The following is an 11,143-nucleotide window of genomic DNA, read 5'->3' on the forward strand; positions in this document are numbered from 1 at the left end:
CCGGTGTAGCCGAGTCTGCTGCCACACAGTGACCCTCCACCCTCCTGCTCTGAGGCAGACCTGCCTTGCCCAGGAGCTGCCCTGGCACAGAAGTTGCCTGCATTCTAGAGGCTGGCCCTTGCTACTGAGCCTCCATTCTAAATTTGGTGGCAGAGGGCACCACAATACCCCATGAGCACAGACCCCCATACTTTAGGTTGAGGGGCCAACCCTGCTCCAAAAAAACAGTAAAACCAGTGCCACTGAGTCAACCCCAACTCATAGTGCCCCCATGTGTGTCAACTGTGCTCCACAGGGTTTTCAATGGCTGATTTTTCAGAAATAGATCACCAGACCTTTCTTCCAAGGCATCTCTGGATGGACTTGAACCTCCAACCTTTCAGTTAGCAGCCGAGGGCATTAACTGTTTGCACCAGCATTAAAAAGCCTATCGGACGTGGTGCTTAGAAGACCAGGCTCTGGAGTTAAAAGCCTAGGATTCTGCCTTGGCCCCACCTCTTACTAGTGTGGCAGGGACTGAGTATGAGCTTAGCTATACCCCAGATTTGGCATTAGGGGTCATGGCTGGAAACAAGAGACCTTCAATACTCCATGTTCAAGGAAGACCCACAAACATCTGGGCACAGATACAGACACACAGGCACACACACGGCCTGGTTCTCAGCAGAAGCGGCCCTACCACTAGTCACCTCTCCAGCCTGTAGAAAAAGGTGGAGGGGGAGGTGGGAGAGAAGGAGCTGCTGGCTTGCTGGTGGGGGAGCAGTGTGCATGGTGGGAGGTGACTGCCTCCCCCGGACCAGTGTGGAGGAAGCTCCAGGGGAGTTGCTCACAGGGATTTAAAAGAAGGGAGCCTGGCCTCTGACTCCCTGAACAGATGCTTGCTGAGCTGGGAGCCCCTAGACCCCCCTGCTGTAGACGTAGAGTACCATGGATTGTGGAGGGGCATTGCTGGGGTGTCCGGCATGTGTCCTGGAGGTCTAAGGGCTCCAGGAACTGGGAATGGGGTGCTGTTCTCCCCTGGGAGTTCTGCAGATGGGAGGACCCCTGGAGCAGGGAGTGAAAGGGACTGGGGTGGTGTGGCTGGGAGAAGTAGGGGGTATCCCAGCCCTGTCACCGTGTGGCTGAGAGAGAGTGAAAAGGGACCTCAGCAGTTCTCGTGGCTTCATGAGAAAGGGCATGGAGACCAGGAGAGGGGACCCAAGTCGTGCCGCTGCCCCACCTGAAGAATGGATTAGGCAGCTGCAGCAGGGGAGCCAGCATGAAGTGGAACCGCCCATGCAGAGACGCAGAGTCACCAACCAAGGCAGAGCCAGAGCCAGACCCCACAGCAAACAGAAGAGAGCTGCAAAAGACAGCCAGCCCCACCCCTCGCCCTGCCCCTCTGCTACCAGCCCTGGAAGAGCCAAGCCAGAAGACAAGGGGAGAGATTGAGACGCTGGGTCCCCTTGACACCAGGCCTCTGAGGCTCTTAAACTGATTTAAATTTGAAGTGAGATTAAAGTTTTAATAATCTTTACGGAAGCAGACTGCCACATCGTTCTTCCATGGAGTGACCGGTGGGTTCAAAACTGCTGACCTTTCAGTTAGCAGCTGAGCGCCACTGGGGTGGGAAAAGACACTTACCCTAATAGGGTTTTAAAACAGTGATCTGAGGCAAAAGGAAGCCAATTAGCAGAGGTTACCCTAAGATGAAGATGCCCTGGTGGCACAATGGTTAAGCACTCGGCAGCTAACTGAAAGGTTGGTGGTTTGAACCCACCAGCGGCTCTGTAGTAGAAAAGACCTGGTGATCTGCTTCCGTAAAGGTGACAACCTGGGACACCCTATGGGGCAGTTCTCCTCTATCCCATAGGGTCACTATGAGTGGGAATCAACTTGATAGCACACAACGACATGCTAAGAGGATGGTGGCAGTGATGGTTCAGTGGCAGAATTCTCACCTTCCATGCAGGAGACCCAGGTTCGATTCCTGGCCAATGCGCCTCATACGCAGCCACTACAACATCTGTCACCGGAGGTTTGCATGCTGCGATGATGCTGAACAGGTTTCAGTGGACCCCTTCCACTTCTAGACGTTAGCCACGCTGCCCCCCTCCTCTACGTCCAGTGCTTTTCGTCCTCCTCACCTCTCCTCCCAGCCTGCAAATCCGCCTCTTTTCTGAGCCCTCTCAGCTGTTTTCTCCCAAGTGGCACTTCTTGCAAACACTTAAATATACACTCCCTTACATCCCTTAAATCATTATTTAACTGTGCCATATGTAAACTTTGTATCTCCTCAACTTGACTTTTAAGCTCTTGGAGAACAAGGTGTTACATTTTAGAGAAGGGTATATTTTTGCATGGTTGTTGTTATTAGGTTCCTAGTTGGTTCCAATTCATAGCCACCCTATGTACAACAGAACAAAACACCGCCTGGTCCTGAGCCATCCTCACAGTTGTTATGCTTGAGCCCACTGCTGCAGCCATTGTGTCAATCCATCTACTCTCATTGAGAGTCTTTCTCTTTTTCACTGATCCTCCACTTTACCAAGCATGATGTCCTTCTCCAAGGACTCGTCCCTCCTGATAACATGTCCAAAGTATATGAGATGAAATCTCGCCATCCTTGCTTCTAAGGAGCATTCTGGCTGTATTTCTTCCAAAAAAGATTTGTTCATTCATCTGGCAGTCCATGGTATATTCAATATTCTTCACCAACACCATAATTCAAAGGCATCAATTCTTCTTCGGTCTTCTTTATTCATTGTCCAGCTTTAGCACGCATACGAGGTGACTGAAAACACCATGGCTTGAGTAGGTATACCTTTGTCCTTAAAGTGACATCTTTGCTTTTTAACACTTTGAAGAGGTTTTTTGCAGCAGATTTACCCAATGCAATGAATGCCTCATTTGATTTTTTTTCCACAGTAAGAGGCCACAAATGCTATAAAAGATAAGCCTACCACTCAGATGTCACAGATGTGGGTGTGAATCCTGGCTCCACCATGCACTGACAGTGTGACCCTGCACAGGTCATTTAACCTCTCTGAGCCTCAGTTTCCTCCTCTGTAAAATGAGGATACTATCAGTACTTTCCTCAGAGACTGGATGTAAAGAATATTCCAATAAGACCAGCTGCTTAGAACTGTGCCTAGCAAAGAGTACATGCTTCTTAATTGCTAGCTGCCACCGCTTCCCCTACAAAATCTGGTTTACTTGCTCTGAAAAGGAGCCCAGGCATCCATAAGTGTAAAGCTCCCCTGGTGATTCCAATGTGCAGCCAAGGTTGAGCACCCTGACTAAGAGAATGAGTGTGTGGGGGGAGAAGAGGGAGCAGAGTCAGAGCTGGGAGTCAAAGGGCCCACCCCTTCATAGCTCCCCAGAAGTACAAGACTATTTGTCAGGAAGCCAGAAAAATGACTTTGCTCTGCCTGGGTCCAAGATGCCAGCGCCTCGGTGCCACCTTCTCCTGTCAGCCTTCTTGTCCCCTCAGGAGAAACACCCCTGGCTGTAGGGCCCCAGACCTGGGAGATATAAAGGAGGTAGGGCCATAACTTTGGGTCTCTGAGCCTAGAGTGGCCCTGTCTGCCCAGTCACTCTTTCCCTTGCTCAGCATTTACTCACCAACCAGCAGATGGTGCAGAAAATGTGCAGCCCTGGCCCTAATCCAGCTTCAAGTTCAATATTTGCACGTGATTAGAGAGCAAGGGCCACTCCCTCGGTTTTCCTTTTCTTCCCAAAAAGGGACAATATTAAAGACCTCAGTGTGCGATGTGACCCTTGTCAAAGTTCTTAAAGCAGCATCAGTTTACCTAACTTTTGTATCTTGCCAGAACCACCCCTTGCATTCTAATTAAAATGCCAGAGTGTCTGCACAGGAGCTGACTGCCAAAACTGGTTTGGGGGTTTAAAAGTAGTATTTGGACAGACATTATGCATTACTCGTGGACTGGAAAATATGCTGAAACCTGGACTTACAAGAAGCTTCTGAGGGTCATGCCATTTTGATAAGACTTTAATAATGTAATAATATTACAAATGCTATTTTTCCTAGCCCACAGCATTGCCTCCAAACTTTTGTTCAGTGGCTCTCACTACATCAAGGTAATCCCTTTTTTTTTTAAAAAAATCAATGAATGACTTTCTTTTCAGAAACAGAGATGCAGTTAAAAGGAACCCTGGTGGCACAGTGGTTAAGCAGCTTGGCTGCTAACCAAAAGGTCCATGGTTCAAACCCACCAGCCGCTGCCAAGGGAGAAAGATGTGGCCATCTGCTTCCGTAAAGATTTACAGCTTTGGAAACCCTATGGGGGCAGTTCTACTCTGTCCGATACGGTCGCTATGAGTTGGAATCAACTCGACAGCAGTGAGTTTGGTTTTTGGTTTTTAAAAGGACTAGGGAAAACCTGTCTGCACCGGGACTCTGCCCATTAGACACTTCTTAAATTACCCACAGCCAGAGACACAGCTGGCACATTTCCCTCGGGTAAAGTCCTAGTGAAAATAGACATTTCCGTGCTTGCAAAGCCAGTGGAATCAGAGATGATGACGATGATTTTAAGACTGAGCTATTAAACCTTTGTGTAAGTCTTCATGCAGTATTTGCAAAGTGCTTTAGTTACTGTACTTTCATTAAGTCAACCATCACTTAAAAAGCAGCAACCAAGTCATCTGCATGTTCTACCTATTGGCTTATTAACAATACGCCTCATAAAACAACTCTTGTGTGCCTATAAAAGAGCCCCAGTGAACTTTTACGGGTTTTTCTCTGGGCCTCTCAGATGAGCTCAGACAGTGAGCCCGGCTCCCCTTGCTGCAGCCAGAAGCTGGGTGTTACCCCAGACAGCTGTTTAGCAATCCTGTGGAATGATTTACTAAATCGCAGCTCAGTAGGGCTGCTAAGCCCAGGGTACAAACTATCTCATCAAAACCATGCCGGTCCCAACCTGCCATCATTCAAAAAAGCCAGAGGCGGCCCAAATGTGAAGGCTAAAGTGCACACGACCTTTCCAGGTTGGGGTTACTAGGTGCTTTGGAATGAGGGGATGGACGGGGAATTTTCGAGCTCAGGCTTCCCCGGTGGGCACCTTCCATCGATGCCAATTCTGATGTGTGTGCAAGAAGATGCTGAAGTTGTCGGCATGTGTGCTGTTGCGCCCAGTGCACAACGGTTGAGCTGAGCAAAGGGCACTGACTGACGGTGGCCTCCAGCCCTCACTGTTCTTCCCCGTCGCCTCTTTTGGGAATGGGAGGGGTGGGAGGGGGTTACCTGAGAGAAAGGTCTGCCACAGGCAGGGCTCAGCCAACCCCAGAACCAGCGCCTTTTCCCACCCCCGCGGCTCCATATCCACTGTGTCGGGCGCTGGTAACCCTGCCAGGTGAGCCCCCTCTAGGTGCCTCCCGCCCACCGGGGCTGCTTCCTGCGACTCACCTGCGTGAAGTACAAGTTCATCAGCGTCAGGGTGAAAAACTGGAGGCACACGGGGAAGCAGTAGAGCAGCCAGAAAACGAAGGGGCTGAGCGAATTGGCCGCCACGAAGTCTTTGAAGTAGAAAGAAAAGAGGACGGTCCGCAGGGAGGCCCAGAAGAGGCAGAGGAAGAGGAAGACGCTCTGGTAGCTGAGCCGCTTGTGACGGTAGCGCAGCACCAGCCAGAGCTGCACGTAGATGAACAAGAAGAGCAGCGAGTAGAACACGGTGTAGACGATGGTGAGGCCGAGCTTCACGTAGGGGGGCACGGCCGGGGTCAGCGTGGGCGGCAGCGAGTCATTGCGCAGGGGGTCCCAACGCGGGCCCGCCATCGGGGCTCGGGGTGCCGGGCGCTGCGACGCGGCCAGGGGCGCACTGGCCTCATCGGGCCTAGCGGCCACCTCCGCCCCCGGAGGGGTCTCCGCGCATCGCTCTGCGCCGGGAGCCAAGAGACTGAAGTGAAGAAAACAAGCCGCACTTCCTCCCGCCGCACCACATGATTCACTGGGACGGTCTTTGTCTGCGATTGGTAGCGCCGCGCCCGCCGCCCCCGCGCGCCCGGCAGCCCCGCGCCGTCCGACCCCGCGCACTGCCCCGCGCGCCCCCGCCCGGAACGCCACCCCGACTCCGCGCCGCTGGTCGGCGCGCCGCGGCCCACGGTCCGCTGCTGCTCGTAGACTAGTGCTCCAGGCACCGCGCTTTCTGTTGCTGATTACTTGTTTTGCAGGAGTTGTTTTATTTAAAAACATAAACTTTGCAAGTCTTTTTTAATTTTTATTTTAAAAATAAAACGTTACCAGTATGTGGCTATGAAGTGCCCGGTGTTTTTCCTTGGAAATTTCATGCCGGGGTGATGTTTATTTCCAGAAACGCCAGAGACATGATTTGTGCTTTTGAGGTCAACTTTGTATAATCGTAGTGAAGAAACGAAGGTCCTGGGCTGCTGCCTCCATCTCGGGTCTCTGCAGAGATGGTTTCTCCCAGAGGCTCAGAGAAGGCGCCTGGCAGGCACACTGCCTCCTCCCTGGGCTGGCCTCGCCGCTCGCCCCCCGCCCGCCCGCAAGCCGGCAGGTAAGCAGATGAAGCCGAGAGGACGTGTGACGACCTGCTGTACACAGCCTTCCATTCCCCAGGGCCCCTAAGATGGTTTGCCCCGGCTCAACAAGCCTCCTCATTTGCTATTGCTGAGCGGGCCGCTCCTCTGAGGCGGTAAAGTTGATGCAGTTCACACCGACGACACCTGGTTAGCATTAATCCCTGGGATTCTGGGAGCTGTCTTCTGGGCAGTGTTCTAGCCAGGCTGCCTTCAGGAAGCAAGTCTAGGCAAGCAATTCAGATAAACAGAAGAAAGACCGGAATTTCCAAAGCTCCAGTAATTTGTTGTGATTTTTTCTCATCGTAAATCAATACTCAACTGGGTGGCTAATCGCGCGTCCTTTTTCTTAGAGCGAGTCACACGAACTGTATAAGCTTCAGGCCCCCACAGAGCCCGGGTCCATCCTTGCTTTTCCTCGGAATTATTGAGTGTTTGTAGTCAGTTGCCGTCGAGTTGGCTGGGCCTGATGGCGACCTTATGTATAACAGAACGCAATGTTGCTAGGTCCTGTGCGCCATCGTCATGATCTTTGGTTTGTTGGAACCCATTGTTGAGCTATCTTGTCTATCCACCACATTGAAGGTTTCCCTGTTTTTCACCGACTCTCTATTTTGCCAAACATGATGTCCTTTTCTAGCGATTAATGTATACACGTTCCTGGTGCTTCATTAGGGCCAAGTGTACCTTTTGGTGTCAAGCTCTTTTCCTCTTTCCCTTTCACTATTTAAAACTCTTTCAAGACCCAATTATTTTCTGCTTTGCATTTTTTGTTGATACCATGTGTTTTCATTAATGGAATGCATACTGAATCACTGAGTGTGTTTGAATTTTTGAAAGGTACTATGGATTTTTTTCTTTCCTCATGACACCAATCCTACCCTCAGAGTCCAGAGGGACATATATGCCCCACTAATTCTACCCCCTCCCAGAGTCCAGTGGGACATGTGTGTCCCAAAAACTTTTTATCAAAATCTGTATTTTTCATACCAAAAACATTGATTCAGCACCACCTCATATAATACCCTGTAAAAACAGTAATTTGCAGCGCATGCCCATTTTTCCATTTCAAACTGTTATAAAGGTCTATGCCTGTGTGCAGCACAGAGTATCTGTGGAAGAGTACCTTCCCAATAAACCCCCAGAGGTGAAAAAAGTATATGGTACCTCTATGTACCATGGGTGACGAAAGGGTTTTAAAGAGAAAATTTGTGTATGGAACCAGTCTCTCTCCCTGCCTCTGATCCTGTCCGCGTCAGTCCACCTTTCATAAAGCAGCTGGAATGATCTTTCTAAAAAATAAATCTGAATAAGTGCTACTCCCCTGCTACTCCCTTCACATGCTTCTCCATGTTCTGAGGATGAAGTCCAAACTCCTACCCTAGCTTACCTCCCTGACTTCACCTCTTAGCACGCCCATTTCAAAGACATTCTTCCTTATATGGACAAGTCTCAGAACAAACTCAGACACCTGACTCCTAGGTAAAAGAAAGGTCTTTCCACTCTTTCCTCCAACCACTGACCAAATCCTATTCATCTGTAAGGGTGTTACTTCCTCCCAGACCACATCAACTCAGGATGAGGTTAGGTGCTCCACCTGTGTGCTTCTGCAGCATAGCTGTCAATCGCCCTCTCTTGCTTATAAGTTTCCTTAAGATAGAAACTATGACTTGTTTACCAATGTTTCCCTTGTGCTTGCCTTGCACATTCAAAAAATATCTGTCCATGGTCTGTCACCACCACCTCTGTCAGTTCGTCATACTGTAGTGGCTTGCATGTTGCTATGATGCTGGAAGCTATGCCACTGGTATTTCAAATATCAGTAGGGTCCCCCATGGTGGATAGGTTTCAGTGGGGCTTCCAGACTAAGACAGACTTAGGAAGAAAGGCCTGGTGATCTACTTCTGAATATTAGTCCATGAAAACCTTATGGATCACAACAGAATATTTTCCAACTCACTTGCTTTGGGTGTGTCATCAGGAGGGATCAATCACTAGAGGAGGACATCATGTTTGGTGAAGTGGAGGGCCAGTGAGGATGAAGGAGACCCTCAGTGAGATGGATTGGCACAATAGCCACAGCAATGGTGTCTTAGTTATCTAGTGCTGTTATAACGGAAGTACCACAAGTGGGTGGCTTTAACAAACAGAAATGTATTTTCTCGCAGTTTAGGAAGCTAAAAGTCCGAATTCAGGGCACTAACTCTAGGGGAAGGCTCTTTCTCTCTGTCCATTCTGGGAAAAGTTCCTTGTCTCTTTTCAGCTTCTATTCCTAGGTTCCATGGTGATCATGTAGCATGTATCTTTCCCTCCATTTGTGTTTGCTTGCTTGCTTAATCTGCTCTTTTATATCTCAAAAGAGATTGATTTAAGACGCACCCTACATTAATACTGCATTATTAGCATAACAAAGAAAACCCATCCCCAAATGGGATTATAACCACAGGTAGACCCAAAACCCCATTGCCATCAAGTCAATTCCAACGCATAGCAACCCTATAGGACAGAGTAGAGCTGCCTTATGTAGGAGTGGCTGGTAGATTTGAGCTGACGACCTTTTGGTTAGCAGCCAAGCTCTTAGCTACTGCATCACCAGAGCTCCAACCATGGGTATAGGGGTTAGGATTTACAACACATATTTTGGGGGGACATAATCCAATCCATAACGGATGGATTTGAACATGCCAGGAATCACAAGGATGACGTGGGACCAGATAATGTTTCATTGTGCTGTATGTAAGGACGTGATGAGTTGGAGTTGACTTGATGTGATCTATCTATCTATCTATCATCTATCTATCTATGTTTCATTCCACTGAAAGAGTATACTTTGTCATTAGAGGCCCAAGCTCTGATATTTTTCCTCCATCATGCATGCATCCATTCACAAGACTACCTCAGGATCCAAGTTGGCTGCTAGCTCTCTAACCATCACATCCACATTCCAGACTGGCATCAGGAGGAAAAGGGAGACTAAAAGATACACAGAGCCCTGGTGGTGCAGTGGTTAAGAACTCAGGCTGCTAACCAAAAGGTCAGCAGTTTGAATCCACTAGCCACTACTTGGAAACCCTATGGGACAGTTCTACTCTGTCCTGTAGGGTCACTATGAGTCAGAATCAGCTTGATGGCAATGGTTTTTAAAGGATACTTGTCCTCTCCTGCTTATGGAGCCTTCTCAGAAATACCACACAATGCTTTCACTTTCATCTTAGTCTAAGTTAGTCAATATTTAGTTACCTTAATAACCTAATACAAAAGAGATTGGGAAATGTAGTCTTTATTCTATATTGCAATGTACACAGCTAAACATGTTATTAAAAATGAAGGGGAAAATGGATTTGGAGGGGAATTATCAGTCTTTTTTACCACATCTCCAAAGCAACCAAGAAGAATGCTAAATGTCTACGACAGTCCATCCCTTTGACTAGCGGTTGCTGTCAACTTGACTCCAATTCATGGAAACTCCGTCTATGTCTGAGTAGAACCATGCTCCATAGGGTTTCCAATGGTTGGTTTTTCAGAAGTATATTGCTAGGCCTTTCTTTGGAGACACCTCTGGGTGGACTTGAACCTCCACCCTTTCAGTTAGCAGACAAGTGTGTTGACCATCTGTGCCACCCAGGGACTCCTCCGTTTGACCATCCAGTACCAAATATGCTTCTTGCCCTTCTTAAAAATCTGGGTAAATAAATAAATAAGTGAATGAATGAATGAATGAGTACGTTCTCAGTTAATATAATACAACATCCCTTGTACAATTGAAAATTTCACTTACTCCTTTCCTCAAAGGGATAAAACTAAAAGATGATCATTTACAGTGTCCAGCTCCAAGTCCAGGATCTCTGGGTGATATCCATTCCTCTTTTAATTCTGACACAATCCCGTCTCAATATTCTGTATCTGATTAATTAAATTATTAAAATTTCTATCACTAATTTTTTCTACATAAAATAATAGAGGAAAGTAATTAAAAGAAGAGAACAAGTAGTTAAAATAGATACAAGTGTACATATGACACAGCAAGGAAGAAAATATAAGTCGAAGTCAGAGTTCTTGTTTCTGCAGTGGGTCACAAGGCTGTAGTAATTTATGATTCCTCTCCTCACTGCACATTACAGATTCCCTTTAACCTTTATCAAACATCTCAGCTAGTCAGGGGTAAACCAAGTGTTCTTTTCTGAGAGATCTGAGTTTGTTAATTTTTACCACTGAAACTGCCAGAACCAAGGAGCACCACTCTGGCTGGATTCTGTCCATTCTCTCCTTGTGGCAGCAACCGTATTTCCCCTGACTGTCAATGTGATCACAATCAACTCTATAAGTGCAATTGCACTCAGTGGCATGAGGAGCCTGGAATAGCTAAGGTCTCAAATTCAAGGAAACCACACTCAAATTTTTGCTTTGAATGTTAAGACCACCAAACTAGTAGAGTCCAGAATTGCAGGGAACAGAAACAAAAATTTGTAAATGGATCATTGGGTGTACTAGTGAGAAGTACCATTCCCTTGGTTCCTATATCCTGGCTGTAGAAGAAACAGCACCATATATGACCTTGTTCAGAGAATATTCTATACAAGTTTGTGCTGTAGGACAGTGCTAC

General features: G+C 47.9%; 1 protein-coding gene across 2 annotated transcripts in view; it reads right to left on the minus strand.

The window, feature by feature from the left end:
• GPR137B (G protein-coupled receptor 137B) overlaps positions 1 to 5,917 on the minus strand; it is a 64,051-nt gene extending 58,134 nt beyond the window's left edge. The window contains exon 1 of one of the 2 annotated variants that reach the window (XM_023727994.1): positions 5,411 to 5,849. In XM_023727994.1, the coding sequence (XP_023583762.1) occupies positions 5,411 to 5,779 (369 nt within the window). In that variant the 5' untranslated portion in view covers positions 5,780 to 5,849. Of the gene's footprint in view, positions 1 to 5,410 lie in introns of both variants that reach the window. The other variant, XM_004372796.3, reaches the window with a different exon arrangement.
• Positions 5,918 to 11,143: the final 5,226 nt, after the last annotated feature.

The sequence above is a fragment of the Trichechus manatus genome, unplaced genomic scaffold (genome assembly GCF_000243295.1).
Source record: "Trichechus manatus latirostris isolate Lorelei unplaced genomic scaffold, TriManLat1.0 scaffold00021, whole genome shotgun sequence".
Lineage (NCBI taxonomy): Eukaryota > Metazoa > Chordata > Mammalia > Sirenia > Trichechidae > Trichechus > Trichechus manatus.